General features: G+C 43.4%; 1 protein-coding gene across 2 annotated transcripts in view; it reads left to right on the top strand.

Moving 5' to 3' along the window:
- ITPR3 (inositol 1,4,5-trisphosphate receptor type 3) overlaps positions 1–15,706 on the top strand; it is an 825,364-nt gene extending 809,658 nt beyond the window's left edge. For both annotated transcript variants that reach the window (XM_077295501.1, XM_077295502.1), the window contains 2 exons: positions 1,480–1,641; positions 14,617–15,706. In XM_077295501.1, coding sequence (XP_077151616.1) covers positions 1,480–1,641; positions 14,617–14,718 — 264 coding nt within the window. In that variant the 3' untranslated portion in view covers positions 14,719–15,706. The remainder of the gene's footprint in view (positions 1–1,479; positions 1,642–14,616) is intronic.
- The last annotated feature ends 4,287 nt before the right edge of the window (positions 15,707–19,993 follow it).

The raw sequence follows: 19,993 nt of genomic DNA, 5'->3' as shown, positions 1-19,993 counted from the left end.
AAGTGCATCAGGTAAATCTGTCAATATTCTAGATTACTCAGAAGGAGAAAACATAATGAGTATACATTTGTGGCAATTTAGCATTATTTACCCATATTGAACGTCCTGCCTTGGCGTTTGCCCCGTACCCGAACGTACGTTTCGCGTAAATCCCTTCTTCAGGGGGCATATGACTCTTAAAGTGGTTTTCCACTTTCAAGAAATTGGAGCCAAATGCTACGCTACGGCTATCAGCCACTACCCGGGCCTCAGTGTTTGGGCTGCAGCCGTGACATCACTATGACACCCGAACTCATTGATTAGCTGCAGCGTTAATGCACATTGTGAACGTGACATCATGGCTGCAGCCAAAACAATGAGTATGGAGCAGCGGCAGACACCCGTCACTGGACCAGAAAGGGCGAGTACCTGCTGTGCTTGTTATTTTAGGTATTGAGCAATGTTTAGGGTCCACTTGAAAGTGGAAATCCCTTTGAAGGATAAGGCTTGAATGTGCAAGTAAAACTGCTTAAAGGGGCATTCCCATTTCAGCCATATATGGCGTATCCATGGGAAAAATTCAATATCTCATAGATGCAGATCCCACCTCACATACTTGCTTACGGTTTTTGGGAATTCCTATAAAAGTGAATGGAGAGCATGAGCTCAGCCACCTCAATGTTTATAGTGGCGCAAGACAGAGCCCCGACCACCAGTGGGACCCACTGCTAAATACTGGACCCACATCCACATGATATGCCATAAATGTCTGAGATGGGAACATGCCTTTAAGCTTAGAATTAAATAAATTAATGTCTTGAAGGAATATCAATAATGAGTGCTGTGCAGTTCACTTTGTCCACCATAATTATAGAACTATTATATTTCAGTTTTAGGTCTAATTAAAAGCACCACTTCATGTGTTTTTATTTTTTTAGCGCTGGAGAGGTGCTTTAAATGTAAGTCCCCCTGCCCCTGGTCATATACTCACCCTCTGGCGTCTTCACCCTTTTTCTACATCTCCAATCCCACGGCGCCATCTTGCGACAGTAGCTTCTGACTGTCTGAAATTAAGAAGCTGTGTCACAGGCTCTCAATACAAGTTTATGAGAGCCAGTACGAGGCCAGAACAAGGCTGTCATAGACTTGTAGTGAAAAGTGACCACCGCACAATTCCATGAAATATTGGAGCTGCAGGCAGGTAGTTTTTCGCCGGAGTTCGACATGAGCAGCGTTGAGAACAGATGAATATGCCGGAAGATGAGTATCAGACAAGGGCAGGGGAATTATATTTAAAGCATCACTCCAGCAGTGCAATAACAAAAACGCTGAAGTGGTGCTTTAATGACATTCCACATGCAGTGTGTTCAATGTATCAGGCAAAAGATGCTCTGATGATGGAAGGCAGAAATATGTTGTATTTGAGTGTGAATATATAAGTAAACTGATAACGCCATGTTAATAATATATACATATTATATTTGATTACTTTTTCTGCAGAGTAAAAACCTGGACTGGTTCCCTAGGATGAGAGCAATGTCTCTAGTCAGTAATGAAGGGGAGGGAGAGCAGAATGAAATACGTAGCCTCCAGGACAAACTGAACTCAACCATGCGGCTGGTTACTCATCTAACTTCACAGCTCAATGAACTGAAGGAACAGGTACAGAATTCACCTTCATAAATTTCACTAGCAGAGGGCAAGAAGCATACAGCCTGTGCAGCTAGTTTATGAAGAATGGCTGGTAATGTCAGAGACGACACTGTGATTTTCTATAGTCTGTGGAAGATTGGTATGAAATTGGCTCATGATATCATAGACTGACACCGCTCAGTCATATAGTTTTGCTAAAAAGGTTAAAATAACTTTCTAATTGCTTTGGCTTTAAATGTTTACCCTTCATCATTTCAATGCCCCTGGGCAGGCGGCATCTACTTTCATACATTGCAGCTGTGGCTGAGTCTGTACACACGTGGTCAAAATTGTTGGTACCCCTCGTTTAACCCCTTAAGCCCCGAGGGTGGTTTGCACGTTAATGACCAGGCCAATTTTTACAATTCTGACCACTGTCCCTTTATGAGGTTATAACTCTGGAACGTTTCATCGGATCTTGGCGATTCTGACATTGTTTTCTCGTGACATATTGTACTTCATGTTAGTGGTAAAATTTCTTCGATATAACTTGCGTTTATTTGTGAAAAAAACAAATATTTGGCGAAAATTTTGAAAATTTCGCAATTTTCCAACTTTGAATTTTTATGCCCTTAAATCACAGACATATGTCACACAAAATACTTAATAAATAACATTTCCCACATGTCTACTTTACATCAGCACAATTTTGGAACCAAAATTTTTTTTTGTGACGGAGTTATAAGGGTTAAAAGTTGACCAGCAATTTCTCATTTTTACAACACCATTTTTTTTTAGGGACCACATCTCATTTGAAGTCATTTTGACGGGTCTATATGATAGAAAATACCCAAGTGTGACACCATTCTAAAAACTGCACCCCTCAAGGTATTCAAAACCACTTTCAAGAAGTTTATTAACCCTTCAGGTGTTTCACAGGAATTTTTGGAATGTTTAAATAAAAATGAACATTTAACTTTTTTTCACACAAAATTTATTTCAGCTCCAATTTGTTTTATTTTACCAAGGGTAACAGGAGAAAATAGACCCCAAAAGTTGTTGTACAATTTGTCCTGAGTACGCTGATACCCCATATGTGGGGGTAAACCACAGTTTGGGCGCATGGCAGAGCTTGGAAGCAAAGGAGCGCCATTTGACTTTTCAATGCAAAATTGACTGGAATTGAGATGGGACGCCATGTTGCATTTGGAGAGCCCCTGATGTGCCTAAACATTGAAACCCCTAATAAGTGACACCATTTTGGAAAGTAGACCCCCTAAGGAACTTATCTAGATGTGTGGTGAGCACTTTGACCCAACAAGTGCTTTACAGAAGTTTATAATGCAGAGCCGTAAAAATAAAAAATCATATTTTTTCACAAAAATGATCTTTTCACCCCCAATTTTTTATTTTCCCAAGGGTGAGAGAAGAAATTGGACCCCAAAAATTGTTGTGCAATTTGTCCTGAGTACGCTGATACCCTATATGTGGGTGTAAACCATTGTTTGGGCGCAGGGCAGAGCTCGGAAGGGAAGGAGCGCCATTTGACTTTTCAATGCAAAATTGACTGGAATTGAGATGGGACGCCATGTTGCATTTAGAGAGCCCTTGATGTGCCTAAACATTGAAACCCCCCACGAGTGACACCATTTTGGAAAGTAGACCCCTTAAGGAACTTATCTAGATGTGTGTTGAGCACTTTGACCCAACAAGTGCTTCACAGAAGTTTATAATGCAGAGCCGTAAAAATAAAAAATCATATTTTTTCACAAAAATGATCTTTTCACCCCCATTTTTTTATTTCCCCAAGGGTAAGAGAAGAAATTAGACCACAAAAGTTGTTGTGCAATTTGTCCTGAGTACGACGATACCCCATATGTGGGTGTAAACCATTGTTTGGGCGCATAGCAGAGCTCAGAAGGGAAGAAGCGCTATTTTACTTTTCAATGCAAAATTGACTGGAATTAAGATGGGATGCCATGTTGCGTTTGGAGAGCCCCTGATGTGCCTAAACATTAAACCCCCCCACAAGTGACATTAAACCCCCCCACAAGTGACACCATTTTGGAAAGTAGACCCCCTAAGGAACTTATCTAGATGTGTTTTGAGAGCTTTGAACCCCCAAGTGTTTCACTACAGTTTATAACGCAGAGCCGTGAAAATAAAAATTATTTTTTTTTTCACAAAAATGATTTTTTAGCCCCCAGTTTTGTATTTTCACATATGTATCAGGATAAATTGGACCCCAAAAGTTGTTGTCCAATTTGTCTGGAGTACGCTGATACCCCATTTGTGGGGGGGGACCACTGTTTGGGCGCATGACAGAGCTCGGAAGGGAAGGAGCGCCATTTGGAATGCAGACTTAAATGGATTGGTCTGCAGGCGTCACGTTGCATTTGCAGAGCCCCTGATGTACCCAAACAGTACAAACCCCCCACAAGTGACCCCATATTGGAAACTAGACCCCCCAAGGAACTTATCTAGATGTGTTGTGAGAACTTTGAACCCCCAAGTGTTTCACTACAGTTTATAACGCAGAGCCTTGAAAATAATTTTTTTTTTTTTTCACAAAAATGAAATTTAGCCCCCAGTTTTGTATTTTCACAAGGGTATCAGGATAAATTGGACCCTAAAAGTTGTTGTCCAATTTGTCCTGAGTACGCTGATACCCCCTATGTGGGGGGGAACCACTGTTTGGGCGCATGACAGAGCTCGGAAGGGAAGGAGCGCCATTTGGAATGCAGACTTAAATGGATTGGTCTGCAGGCGTCACGTTGCATTTGCAGAGCCCCTGATGTACCCAAATAGTACAAACCCCCCACAAGTGACCCCATATTGGAAACTAGACCTCCCAAGGAACTTATCTAGATGTGTTGTGAGAACTTTGAACCCCCAAGTGTTTCACTACAGTTTACAACGCAGAGCCGTGAAAATAAAACATATTTTTTTCCCACAAAAATGATTTTTAGCCCCCCAAATTTTTATTTTCCCAAGGATAACAAGAGAACTTGGACCCCAGAAGTTGTTGTTCAATTTGTCCCTAGTACGCTGATACCCCATATGTTGGGGTAAACCCCTTTTTGGACGCACGGGAGAGCTCGGAAGGGAAGGAGCACTGTTTTACTTTTTCAACGCAGAATTGGCTGGAATTGAGATTGGACGCCATGTCGCGTTTGGAGAGCCCCTGATGTGCCTGAACAGTGGAAACTCCCCAATTCTACCTGAAACCCTACCCCTAACCTCACCCCTAACCGTTTACTGAACATTTTGTGACAGTCATAAGTGCCACGTATATAAGTGCCACGTATTTAAGAGCCACGTATTTAAGAGCCACGTATTTAAGTGCCACGTATTTCAGTGCCATGATATTTCAGTGCCACGTATTTCAGTGCCACGTATTTCAGGCACTGAAAAATACGTGGCACGTAAATACTTCAGTGCCACGATATTTCAGTGCCACGTATTTCAGTGCCACGTATTTCAGGCACTGAAAAATACGTGGCACATAAATACGTGGCACTGAAATACGTGGCACTGAAATACGTGGCACTGAAATACGTGGCACTTAAATACGTGGCACTTAAATACGTGGCACTTAAATACATGGCACTTATATACGTGGCCACTGAAATATTGTGGCACTTATATACGTATATAAACGTATATTTCAGTGCCACGTATTTCAGTGCCACGTATTTCAGGTTAGGGGTAGGGTTAGGGGTAGGGTTAGGGTTTTTTTCTTGTTTTCTTGTGTTTTTCTATAAAAACGCATGCGTTTTACCGCGTTTACATGCATTTTTTCACACATGCGTTTTTTTTAAAAAACGCATGCAGATAAAAACGCAAGTGTGAAACCAGACTAAAAGACACTTTTTATAGCAAAAAAGTTTTTGCGTCTCCACATTTTGAGACCTATAATTTTTCCACATTTTGGTCCACAGAGTCAAGTGAGGTCTTGTTTTTTGCGGGACGAGTTGACGTTTTTATTGGTAACATTTTCGGACACGTGACCATTTTTTATCACTTTTTATTCCGATTTTTGTGAGGCAGAATAACCAAAAACCAGCTATTCATGAATTTCTTTTGGGAGAGGCGTTTATACCGTTCTGCGCTTGGTAAAATTGATAAAGCAGTTTTATTCGATGGGTCAGTACGATTACAGCGATACCTCATTTATATCATTTTTTTATGTTTTGACGCTTTTATACGATAAAAACTATTTTATAGAAAAAATAATTATTTTGGCATCGCTTTATTCTGAGGACTATAACTTTTTTATTTTTTTGCTGATGATGCTGTATGGCGGCTCGTTTTTTGCGGGACAAGATGACGTTTTCAGCGGTAACATGGTTATTTATATCCGTCTTTTTGATCGCGTGTTATTCCACTTTTTGTTCGGCGGTATGGTAATAAAGCGTTGTTTTTTGCCTCTTTTTTTTTTTTTTCTTACGGTGTTTACTGAAGGGGTTAACTAGTGGGCCAGTTTTATAGGTTGGGTCGTTACGGACGTGGCGATACTAAATATGTGTACTTTTATTGTTTTTGTTTGGTTTTTTTAGATAAAGAAATGTATTTATGGGAATAATATTTTTTTATTATTATTATTTATTTAGGAATTTTTTATTTTTTTTTTACACATGTGGAAATTTTTTTTTTTACTTTTTTACTTTGTCCCAGGGGGGGACATCACAGATCGCAGATCTGATAGTGTGCACAGCACTCTATCAGATCGGCGATCATACTTTAATCGGAGCAGGCTGCAGCTTTCATCTGCAGCCTGCTCCGACCCGGAAGTGCTCCCTGCAGGACCCAGATACAGCCCCTCGGCCATTTTGGATCCGGGGCCTGCAGGGAGAAGACGTTCGGTACGAGGTGAGTACATCACCTTGTACCGATCGTCTCAGGGAAGCACGCAGGGAGCCCCCTCCCTGCGCGATGCTTCCCTGTACCGCCGGTACACCGCGATCATGTTTGATCGCGGTGTGCCGGGGGTTAATGTGCCGGGGGCGGTCCGTGACCGCTCCTGGCACATAGTGCCGGATATCAGCTGCGATATGCAGCCGACACCCGGCCGCGATCGGCCGCGCTTCCCCCGTGAGCGCGGCCGATCGCGTATGACGTACTATCCCGTCACCGGGAATTAAGGCCCACCCCACCTCGACGGTATAGTACGTCATACGGGCTTAAGGGGTTAATGACAGAAAAACCCACAATTGTCACAGAAATAACTTGAATCTGACAAAAGTAATAGTAAATAAAAAATATATGAAAATGAACAAATGAAAGTCAGACATTGCCTTTCAACCTTGCTTCCACAGAATTAAAAAAAAAAATGAAACTCATGAAATAGGCCTGGACAGTAATGATGGTACCCTTAACTTAATATTTTGTTGCACAACCTTTTGAGGCAATCACTGCAATCAAACGATTCCTGTAACTGTCAATGAGACTTCTGCACCTCTCAACAGATGTTTTGGCCCACTCCTCAAGAAAAAAAAGAAAGCTAGCGGGATATTCCAATGAAAATTCTTAAATGTGTATAGCAATTGGAGTAAAATTTAACTTTTAATGTACAAAAATTAAAAAAGACTAACTGTGATATCTTCACCACGTGATATGACACATACAAGGGACTTAAAAAAGAGGGGTTGGCGTACCCCCTTAGGACACAAAAGGTACGTAGGAAAAAACAAATATATATGTGCTGATCCGTTTGTACACAAAGATCCAGCAACATACAGCAACAATCAAACGATTCCTGTAACTGTCAATGAGACTTCTGCACCTCTCAACAGATGTTTTGGCCCACTCCTCAAGAAAAAAAAGAAAGCTAGCGGGATATTCCAATGAAAATTCTTAAATGTGTATAGCAATTGGAGTAAAATTTAACTTTTAATGTACAAAAATTAAAAAAGACTAACTGTGATATCTTCACCACGTGATATGACACATACAAGGGACTTAAAAAAGAGGGGTTGGCGTACCCCCTTAGGACACAAAAGGTACGTAGGAAAAAACAAATATATATGTGCTGATCCGTTTGTACACAAAGATCCAGCAACATACAGCAACAATCAAACGATTCGTGTAACTGTCAATGAGACTTCTGCACCTCTCAACAGATGTTTTGGCCCACTCCTCAAGAAAAAAAAGAAAGCTAGCGGGATATTCCAATGAAAATTCTTAAATGTGTATAGCAATTGGAGTAAAATTTAACTTTTAATGTACAAAAATTAAAAAAGACTAACTGTGATATCTTCACCACGTGATATGACACATACAAGGGACTTAAAAAAGAGGGGTTGGCGTACCCCCTTAGGACACAAAAGGTACGTAGGAAAAAACAAATATATATGTGCTGATCCGTTTGTACACAAAGATCCAGCAACATACAGCAACAATCAAACGATTCCTGTAACTGTCAATGAGACTTCTGCACCTCTCAACAGATGTTTTGGCCCACTCCTCAAGAGTAAACTGCTCCCGTTGTCTCGTGTTTGAAGGTTGCCTTTTCCAGACAACATATTTCAGCCCTTTCCAAAGATGCTCCATAGGATTTAAGTCAGGGCTCATAGAAGGCCACTTCAGAATAGTCCAATGTTTTCCTCTTAGCCATTCTTGAGTGTTTTTAGCTGTGTGTTTTGGGTCATTATCCTGTTGCAAGACCCATGACCTGCAACAGAGACAAAGCTTTCGGTCACTGGGCAGCACATTTGTCTCTAGAATGCCTTGACAGTCTTGAGATTTCATTGTACCCTGCACAGATTCTAGACACCTTGTGTAGGATGCAGCAAAGCAGCCCCAGAACATAACAGAGCCTTCTCCATGTTTCACAGTAGGGACAGTGTTCTTTTCTTGATATGCTTCATTTTTCCATCTGTGAACATAGAGCTGATGTGCCTTGTCAAAAAGTTCAATTTTTGTCTCATCTCTCATCTGTCCATAGGACATTCACCCAGAAGCTTTGTGGCTTGTCAACATGTAGTTTGGCAAATTTCAGTCTGGCTTTTTTATGATTTTTTTTCAACAATGGTGTCCTCCTTGGTCATCTCCCATGAAGTCCACTTTGGCTCATGCAACGACGGATGGTGCGATCTGACACTGATGTTCATTGAGCTTGAAGTTCACCTTTCATCTGTTTAGATGTTTTCTGGGCTCTTTTGTTAACATTCGTATTATCCGTCTCTTTGAATTGTCATCAATTTTCCTCCTGCGGCCATGTCCAGGGAGGCTGGCTACAGTCCCATGGATCTTAAATTTCTGAATAATATGTGCAACTGTAGTCACAGGAACATCAAGCTGCTTGGAGATTGTCTTATAACTTTTACCTTTAACATGTTTGTCTATAATTTTCTTTCTAATCTCCTGAGACAATTCTTTCCTTCGCTTCCTGTGGTCCATGTTGAGTGTGATACACACCATGTCACCACACAACACAGTGACTATCTGTAGCCCTATATACAGGCCTACTTACTGATTCCAAGATTAGAAAAACCCACTTCTTCAAATCAGAATACAAGTTAATCCATAATACCTCAATCCCAGTGGTAGAGGAAGTTATAGTAACAATGGACACTCTCATATACGAACTTGCAACCAGAGAATAAAGAGAGTACAAAAGTCCAACAGATAAAAATAATACAAACATTTTTTAATTAACCCCTTCCCGACCTGTGACACAGCGTATGCGTCATGAAAGTCGGTGCCAATCCGACCTGTGACGCATATGCTGTGTCACAGAATCATTGCGTCCCTGCAGAGCGGGTGAAAGGGTTAACTCCAATTTCACCCGATCTGCAGGGACAGGGGGAGTGGTACTTCAGCCCAGGGGGCTTCACCCCCCCGTGGCTACGATCGCTCTGATTGGCTGTTGAAAGTGCAACAGCCAATCAGAGCAATTTGTAATATTTCACCTAAAAAACTGGTGAAATATTGCAATCCAGCCATGGCCGATGCTGCAATATCATCGGCTATGGCTGGAAATACTGGTCTTCCCACCGCATCCGATCTACTCCCCAGTCCTCCGTTCGGTGGTCCGGTCCCCTCCATCCTCCTCCTGTCCGCTCCCCCGTCCTCCTGTCTGCTCCCCCCGTTCTGCGATCCACCCCACCCCCCCCCTCGTCCTCCGATCCACCCCCCGTGCCCCGATCTCCCCCCCTTCATACTTACCGAGCTTCCCGGTGTCCATCCGTCTTCTCCCTGGGCGCCGCCATCTTCCAAAATGGCGGGCGCATGCGCAGTGCGCCCGCCGAATCTGCCGCTGGCAGATTCGTTCAATGTACATTTTGAGCACTGTGATAAAACCTATCACAGTGATCAAAATAAAAAAATAGTAAATGAACCCCCCCCTTTATCACCCCCATAGGTAGGGACAACAATAAAATAAAGAAAATATATTTTTTTTATTTTTTCCCCCACTAAAGTTAGAACTAGGGTTGGGTTAGGGTTAGAACTAGGGTTAGGGTTAGAACTAGGGTTAGGGTTAGGGTTAGAACTAGGGTTAGGGTTAGAACTAGGGTTAGGGTATGTGCACACGTATTCTGGTCCTCTGCGGATTTTTCCGCAGCAGATTTGTTAAATCCGCAGTGCAAAACCGCTGCGGATTTATCGCGGATTCACCGTGGTTTTTCTGCGGATTTCACTGCGGTTTTACAACTGCGGTTTTCTATTGGAGCAGGTGTAAAACCGTTGCGGAATCCGCAGAAAGTAGTGACATGCTCCAGAATGTAAACCGCTGCGTTTCCGCGCATTTTTTCCCGCAGCATGGGCACAGCGTTTTTTGTTTCCCATAGGTTTACATTGAACTATAAACTCATGGGAAACTGCTGCGCACCCGCAGCTGCGGAAACACTGCAGATCCGCAGAGTTTTCCGCAGCGTGTGCACATAGCCTTAGAATTAGGCTATGTGCACACGGTGCGGATTTGGCTGCGTATCCGAAGCGGATTGGCCGCTGTGGATTCGTAGCAGTGTTCCATCAGGTTTACAGTTCCATGTAAACCTATGGAAAACCAAATCCGCTGTGCCCATGGTGCGGAAAATACAGCGCGGGAACGCTGCGTTGTATTTTCCACAGCATGTCAATTCTTTGTGCGGATTACGCAGCGTTTTACACCTGTTCCTCAATAGGAATCCGCAGGTGAAATCCGCACAAAAAACACTGGAAATCCGCAGTAAATCCGCAGGTAAAACGCATTGCCTTTTACCTGCAGATTTTTCAAAAATGGTGCGGAAAAATCTCACACGAATCCGCAACGTGGGCACATAGCCTTAGGGTTAGGGTTGGAATTAGAGTTAGGGTTGGAATTAGGGCTAGGGTTGGAAATAGGGTTAAGATTAGGCTTGTGGTTAGGGTTATGGCTATGGGTGTGTTGGGGTTAGGGTTGTGGTTAGGGTTAGGATTAGGGTTAGGGGTTTGTTGGGGTTAGGGTTGTGGTTAGGGGTGTGTTGGGGTTAGGGTTGTGGTTAGGGTTATGGCTAGAGTTGGGATTAGGGTTAGGGGTGTGTTGGGGTTAGTGTTGGAGTTAGAATTGATGGGTTTCCACTGTTTAGGCACATCAGGGGTCTCCAAACGCAACATGGCGCCACCATTGATTCCAGCCAATCTTGCGCTCAAAAAGTCAAATGGTGCTCCCTCCATTCCGAGCCCCGACGTGCGCCCAAACAGTGGTTTAACCCCACATATGGGGTACCAGCATACTCGGGACAAACTGGGCAACAATTATTGGGGTCCAATTTCTCCTGTTACCCTTGTGAAAATAAAAAATTGCTTGCTAAAACATCATATTTGAGGAAAGAAAAATTATTTTATATTTTCACGGCTCTGCGTTGTAAACTTCTGTGAAGCACTTGGGGGTTCAAAGTGCTCACCACATATCTAGATAAGTTTCTACTGTTTAGGTACATCAGGGGCTCTGCAAACATAACATGATGCCCGCAGACCATTCCATCAAAGTCTGCATTCCAAAACGTCACTACTTCTCTTCCGAGCCCCGACGTGTGCCAAAACAGTGGTTTCCCCCCACATATGGGGTATCAGCATACTCAGGACAAACTGGACAACAACTTTTGGGGTCCAATTTCTCCTGTTACTCTTGTGAAAATAAAAAATTGCGGGCTAAAAAACTATTTTTGAGGAAAGAAAAAAGATTTTTTATTTTCACGGCTCTGCGTTATAAACTTATGTGAAGCACTTGGGGGTGTAAAGTGGTCACCGCACATCAAGATTAGTTCCATGGGAGATCTAGTTTCCAAAACGGGGTCACATGTGGGGGAGCTCCAATGTTTAGGCACACGGGGGCTCTCCAAATGCGACATGGTGTCCGCTAACAATTGGAGCTAATTTTTCAATCAAAAAGTCAAATGGCGCTCCTTTCCTTCTGAGCCCTGCCGTGTGCACAAACAGTGGTTTACCCCCACATGTGAGGTATCAGTGTACTCAGGAGAAATTTCCCAATAAATTTTAGGATCCATTTTATCCTGCTGCCCATGTGGAAATGAACAAATTGAGGCTAAAATAAATTTTTTGTGAAAAAAAAAAGTACTATTTAATTTTTACGGATCAATTTGTGAAGCAGCTTGGGGTTAAAAGTGCTCACTATGCATCTAGATAAGTTCCTTGGGGGGGTCTAGTTTCCAAAATGGGGTCACATGTGGGGGAGCTCCAATGTTTAGGCACACAGGGGCTCTCCAAACGCGACATGGTGTCCGCTAAAGATTGGAGCTAATTTTTAATTCAAAAAGTCAAATGGCGCTCCTTCCCTTCCAAGCCCTGCCGTGTGCCCAAACAGTGGTTTACCCCCACATGTGAGGTATCAGTGTACTCAGGAGAAATTGCCCAATAAATTTTAGGATCCATTTTATCCTGTTGCCCATGTGGAAATGAACAAATTGAGGCTAAAAGAAATTTTTTGTGAAAAAAAGTACTTTTTGATTTTTTATGGATCAATTTGTGAAGCACCTGGTTGTTCAACGTGCTCACTATGCTTCTAGATAAGTTCCTTGGGGGGTCTAGTTTCCAAAATGGGGTCACTTGTGGGGGAGCTCCAATGTTTAGGCACACAGGGGCTCTCCAAACGTGACATGGTGTCCGCTAACGATTGGAGCTAATTTTTCATTCAAAAGTCAAATGGAGCTCCTTCCCTTCCGAGCTCTGCCGTGTGCCCAAACAGTGGTTTGTAACCACATATGAGATATCGGTGTACTCCGGAGAAATTGCCCAACACATTTTAGGATCCATTTCATCCTGTTGCCCATGTGGAAATGAACAAATTGAGGCTAAAAGAAATTTTTTGTGAAAAAAAGTACTTTTTCATTTTTACGGATCAATTTGTGAAGCACTTGGGGGTTCAAAGTGCTCACTATGCATCTAGATAAGTTCCTTGGGGGGTCTAGTTTCTAAAATGTGGTCAATTGTGGGGGAGCTCAAATATTTAGGCACACAGGAGCTCTCCAAATGCGACATGGTGTCCGCTAAAGATTGGAGCCAATTTTTCATTGAAAAAGTCATTGTGGGTTTTTCTGTCATTAAACGAAGGGTAGCAACAATTTTGACCACATGTGTACATGACCCTTTCTGTAAATTATACCAAAACCAGCTTGGTTCCGCATAGCTTGACCTGTATAGAGGAGACACATGAAATCTCTTTGGCTCATAAGTCGCTGTGATTGTATGGCACCATTGTTAGGGGTCGAGTTCCCACCTCTGCACGGGGGGAATTTCAGGCCATCTCTGCTGCGGTCTCCCATTCTTCTCCTGCCGCAGTGGAGCCTGCTCAGCAGAGACGTCGGTCCCAGTGTCTCGCTCAGTCTGACTCTGTGCGAAGGGTTACTGCTGCTTTTCCAGCTTCTGCCATTGAAGCCAGTGCTGGGCAGCAGCGAGCAGACGCTTTTGGGACTAAGTCCTGCTTTTCTCCTTCTGAGCATGCCCAGGGTAAGATCTCTAATTGGAGATCGAGGGTCACATGCTTGGATACTGCAGCAAAGCCCATTGGTTGTCCAGGAAGGTCCTGAAGGTGCTCAGGCTCTGTGGCAGCCTCTCATTGGTCCTTCTAGGAGGGTCTTGTACTTGCTGCAGCTATATAAGGTTTGCATGGCCGCACGGCCATGCGCTAGTATCAATGCATGTCATGAGTTTTGCGCCAATGTGGTCACGCTTGTGTGGATTCAGGGACCCGGCTGAAATAAGCCACTTAGAATACCGGCACCTCCGGTGAGGTGATTGTGTGTATGGTTTCAGGGCCCCGGCTGAAATAAGCCACCTAGAATACCGGCTCCTCCGGTGAGGAGATTGTATGTTTGCCTCCTTGACTGCGTGACCACGAGCTGCTATCTGCTCAGCAGTTACTGGGTATTCCTGTGGAGTTTAACAGGACACAGTCCTTTCTTTATAGCGACTCTGTGAAGCAACAGAGATAGCTTCTACCACCATATAGTGACGCCGTTTGCCAGCAGCAGGTTCTTTTCCTGCACGGTGGACCCCGGGCTGCGAACGCACCAAATAACATCTCTATATTTACTCGGTGCGTTCCGCCAGCCCTAACAACCATGATCTGGAAATGCAGGTCTGCAAAATGTAATCTGTCAGTGCATGCTGCAATTTTACGCTTTGTACAGTTGATATTACATGGCCCTTTTCACCAGTTGCTTATTCAGCTTCAGCACCAGCTTTATGTGCTATCACAACTACCACCAATCTGTTAGAGCAGTAGAAGGTCTTAGAGACTTTTGGTATTGTATATTATGATGGTCCATGATTATTCCTAGAAGATAATGAATCTCTCACCCTCTGGATATTAACATAATTCAATTTTACTGCTTCACTATTGGATGACAAGGTTTTTACTCTTCTGTAGTTCCTTCAAACACGAATACTATGCAAGTAATTTATCATTCACTTAACTATCCTTAGAGATTAATATATGCCAGGCTGCAGAGTGTAAGTACTGAGGCAGAAACCAATTTACAGACATATTTGATACATTCTCTTGTACGTTTTTTCATTTAGATGACCGAGCAGCGGAAGCGCCGTCAGAGAATGGGATTTGTAGATGTTCAGGCAAACACAGGACACTCCATGGCCAGCAATCAAGTCATAGTCAGCCAGTGATAGTGTTGTAAAGATGTTGAAGATGAGCTGACCACCATAAAATGTTGACGACTGTAACTGAAAACTGTGTGAATAATGCTAATAATATGCATAACTATGATAATGCTGCTCTTTATAGAAAAGCAAGAATGTTTTGGGGTTTGTAAGTTCAGAACATGATCGTAGCATTGAAGAAACTTGTTTCTTGGAACGAAGAGGAATCCAGGAAGACAGACTGTGGAAGTGTGCAATGCACGTGCAGGTCTACATGCGCACTCGTTTTATGAACACCGCTGGAACTAAATATTAAAAGCACACAAAGGAAACAGTCTTTTGCACAAAGTTCAACTAGAATATGTATTAATACTGTTAATTGTTTCTTGATATTGCAAATAGGATTAATATAAGGCAATCATCCACCACAACAAATAATGACCAGTTCCTAGCTAGTGTTCAAAGTGCTATCGGGATTGTGTCAAGCACTTATGAAGATTGATACAATTATTGACTATTTTTGCATACTCTGTCTTAGATGTTAAGGCAGATAGAACCATGAACTGTTCCTCGGATTAGAATTGAAGCTAAATATTGAATGAGGCCAGATTAATGGTAAGAGAAAATGTTGTAATAGGACTGACTGGTTACAGCGCATATAGTTCAATGTAGTTGAAAAATCTTTACCATTTTTATGAAGGAAAAGATTATTCTTAATAGACCTGCGTGGATACAAATTTTGAGTACTTGGCTGTTTGGATGGTGTAATTGTAAACAAAAGAAACAAAAATGATAGGTTTACAAACATTACGTGTATATAATACTAGTTTGATTTCATAGATGTGCCCCAGCGCATAGGTATGGGCATCCTGATAGAGAACTCTACTGTTTACAGAATAGATAGGGCAGTTGGGTAGTTAGGAACTGTTTATATTGGAGTAGAAACCTTATAGGTAATGATAATATAAGATTTTCTCTTTGCCTATTACATAATAAAGTACTTAAATGTGTGTAACTATGTGACTGAGATGTACTTTCCTCTTATGTTCCAACAATTGTGCATATGAATGCTATTTGTGGAAATTTCCTGAATTTATTTATGTGCTATGTGCAATGTAGAACAAAAACAGCAGAACTGCAGAGCTAATAGCACTTCATAACCCCTTCGCACCTAAGTCTGTTTTCACCTTCATGACCAGGCCAATTTTTTCAATTCTGACCAGTGTCACTTTATGAGTAGTGTTGAGCATTCCGATACCGCAAGTATCGGGTATCGGCCGATACTTGCGGGTATCGGAATTCCGATACCGAGATCCGATACTTTTGTGGTATCGGGTATCGGTATCGAAACAACATTAATGTAAAAATGTGTAAAAGAGAGAATTAAAATAAAAAATATTGCTATACTCACCTCTCCGACGCAGCCTGCACCTTACCGAGGGAAGCGGCAGCGTTCTTTGTTTAAAATTCGCGCTTTTCTTTCCTTACGTGAAGTCCCGGCTTGTGATTGGTCGCATGCCGCCCATGTGGCGGCGACGCAACCAATCACAGCAAGCCGTGACGTAATTTCAGGTCATTCAGTATTTTAAAATTACGCTCCGGCTTTGTGATTGGTTGCGTCGCAGTCACATGGGCGACGCAACCAATCACAGCAAGCCGTGACGTAATTTCAGGTCCTTAAGGATTTTAAACTTACGTCCCGGCTTTGTGATTGGTTGCGTCGCAGTCACATGGGCGCCGCAACCAATCACAAGCCGTGACGTCACGGGAGGCTGGACATGCGTGCGTTTTAAAATGGGCGCGTGTCCAGCCTCCCGTGACGTCCCGGCTTGTGATTGGTTGTGGCGCAGTCAACCAATCACAAGCCGGGAGGCTGGACACGCGCGCATTTTAAAATGGGCGCGTGTCCAGCCTCCCGTGACGTCCCGGCTTGTGATTGGTTGCGGCGCGGTCAACCAATCACAAGCCGGGAGGCTGGACACACGCGCATTTTAAAATGGGCGCGTGTCCAGCCTCCCGTGACGTCCCGGCTTGTGATTGGTTGCGGCGCGGTCAACCAATCACAAGCCGGGAGGCTGGACAGGGCCCAGGGATTTATTATTTGCCATGTCTGCCACCGCCCCCTCCAACGTGATTGGCTTGTCCAACAACGTTTATCCTCATCTGAGATATTTCTTGCACAAACTCCTGCGTCTGGGATGGCTTCTCAGTTGCCCTGGATGTATACAGGGATTCATAGAACGTTTTAAATTGTTTTAATATTTGTGGGGTTTCATACATCATCTCCACAGTCTCATCCCTCAGTGCCGCAATATATGTTTCCCCCCTCTGTGCGTTTGCTATTATTGCTAGGACATGTCCTGCTTTTTCGCCCTCATCAAAGTAAAATTGTTTTTGAAATGATCTCTTAATGTTAGCTAATTGTAAGACATGTAAATTGTAAGCATCTTGAACTACCTTCATCTCAAGAAGATGCGCTCTTTCTCCACTTTAGTCAAAAAGTTGTTCCGTGTCCTGAACTCTCATTCTGAGGAATTCCCCGAACGTTCTGTTCTTTAAGGCTATGTGCACACGTTGCAGATTTTGTTGTTGATCCACAGCGTTTTTGGATTCGCGGAATTACACCACATCCGCAGTGCAGTGCAAAACCAATGTTAATCGATGGGAATCCAGAATTGGTGTGTACATGCTGCGGAAAAATCTGCGTGGATTTGCAGTGTTTTATTTTCCACAGCATGTCAATTCTTTTTGCGGATCTGCAGCATTACTGCACCCATTGACTTCCATTGAGTCAGTAAAATCCCCAGCAAAACCGCCGTTGTAAAAAGATTTGCAGATTTGCTGCAGAGGTGTGCGCGAAAAATGCTGCAGAAAGGAAGAAGGAAGAGTGTGTGGGCGGAGAATATGTGTGTGGCTAGAGACTATGTGTGATTGGAGAATTTGTGTGTGTCTGTCTGCGGGTGTCTGTGTGTATCTTGTGTGTATCTGTGTGTGTCTGCGGGTGTCTGTAGGCAGGCATCGCCCGATGGGAATGCTAGTACCATCCAGCCATGTCTGCTGTCAAATATAGCAGTGACTGCATTAGCCAACGATGGGATAGTAGTCCAATCATCCGGCTACTGTGTTCAATAGTAAAAAAAACCAACACATTCATACTCACCAAACAGCTAATCCCCGATGCCCTCGATCTCCTGCCAAAAATAAAAAATAAATAAACCAACACAAATACTCCCTGTTCCGATGTAATCCATTTAATAATGAGTGTCCCATGACGATCTCCACCACTCTACATGGATACAGTGATAGGAGATAATCCTCCCGCCATGTATCACTCTGCTACCTAGAGTTCACCGGAGTTCATGCCGTCACTTGCAGCACCACTGTGTGAGAAAATTCTCACGCAGTGGTAATGCCGTGAAGTGAGAGCACAAACTCAGATGAACTCTGATGCACTGCAGGAGCAATTATCTTCTGTCAGTGTATTGGAGGTCGGGTAGGGCAGTCACATCTCCAGATGTGACTGCCCTACACGGGAGAACGTCGTGGGACACTCGTTATTAAATGGATTACATCGGAACAGGTAGCATTTGTTTTGGCTTTTTTTTTTTTTTTTGCAGGAGATCAAGGGCTTCACATAGACTAGGAGTAATATTAAAAATGGCAAACTGTTGTGTTTTATTTCATTAAAATAATTTATTCTTGCTGTGTCTTTATTTAACATGTAACAACTATGTGTCTTATTGACCTTTTTATTGTTTGGTGACATCAACCCTCCCAACTATTACCCCACTTGCCGCCGCTCAGGGCCGGCATCAGCACTCGGCATACCCGGGCAAGTGCCAGGGCCCTGAGCAGGCAGGGGGCCCACTCGCCGTCAGGGACACCTGCGCTCTATGGGGGCCCAGTGTCTGTGCTAGTGCAGACACCCACGAGTGGGCCCCTCCGCTTGATCAGGGTCTCGGCACTTGTGATACTTACCTATCCCAGCTCCACCGCTGCACCGTTTGATGACTGCCGTTCAGGTCACAGGGCACAATGACGTCACCTCTGTGCGCCCTCTGAGCAGTCACAATTCAGAGAGCTGGAAGACGACGACGCTTAGGAGTCCTTAGCAGAGCAGCAGCCAGCGATGAGAGGTGAGTATTTAATTTTTTTTTGTTTGGAGCATTATACAGTGGGGCAAAAAAGTATTTAGTCAGTCAGCAATAGTGCAAGTTCCACCACTTAAAAAGATGAGAGGCGTCTGTAATTTACATCATAGGTAGACCTCAACTATGGGAGACAAACTGAGAAAAAAAAATCCAGAAAATCACATTGTCTGTTTTTTTATCATTTTATTTGCATATTATGGTGGAAAATAAGTATTTGGTCAGAAACAAAATTTCATCTCAATACTTTGTAATATATCCTTTGTTGGCAATGACAGAGGTCAAACGTTTTCTGTAAGTCTTCACAAGGTTGCCACACACTGTTGTTGGTATGTTGGCCCATTCCTCCATGCAGATCTCCTCTAGAGCAGTGATGTTTTTGGCTTTTCGCTTGGCAACACGGACTTTCAACTCCCTCCAAAGGTTTTCTATAGGGTTGAAATCTGGAGACTGGCTAGGCCACTCCAGGACCTTGAAATGCTTCTTACGAAGCCACTCCTTCATTGCCCTGGCGGTGTGCTTTGGATCATAGTCATGTTGAAAGACCCAGCCACGTTTCATCTTCAATGCCCTTGCTGATGGAAGGAGGTTTGCACTCAAAATCTCACGATACATGGCCCCATTCATTCTTTCATGTACCCGGATCAGTCGTCCTGGCCCCTTTGCAGAGAAACAGCCCCAAAGCATGATGTTTCCACCACCATGCTTTACAGTAGGTATGGTGTTGGATGGATGCAACTCAGTATTCTTTTTCCTCCAAACACGACAAGTTGTGTTTCTACCAAACAGTTCCAGTTTGGTTTCATTAGACCATAGGACATTCTCCCAAAACTCCTCTGGATCATCCAAATGCTCTCTAGCAAACTTCAGACGGGCCCGGACATGTACTGGCTTAAGCAGTGGGACACGTCTGGCACTGCAGGATCTGAGTCCATGGTGGCGTAGTGTGTTACTTATGGTAGGCCTTGTTACATTGGTCCCAGCTCTCTGCAGTTCATTCACTAGGTCCCCCCGCGTGGTTCTGGGATTTTTGCTCACCGTTCTTGTGATCATTCTGACCCCACGGGGTGGGATTTTGCGTGGAGCCCCAGATCGAGGAAGATTATCAGTGGTCTTGAATGTCTTCCATTTTCTAATTATTGCTCCCACTGTTG

The sequence above is a fragment of the Ranitomeya variabilis genome, chromosome 3 (genome assembly GCF_051348905.1).
Source record: "Ranitomeya variabilis isolate aRanVar5 chromosome 3, aRanVar5.hap1, whole genome shotgun sequence".
In the NCBI taxonomy this organism is placed as follows: domain Eukaryota; kingdom Metazoa; phylum Chordata; class Amphibia; order Anura; family Dendrobatidae; genus Ranitomeya; species Ranitomeya variabilis.
This window is presented reverse-complemented; position numbering and strand designations above follow the sequence as displayed.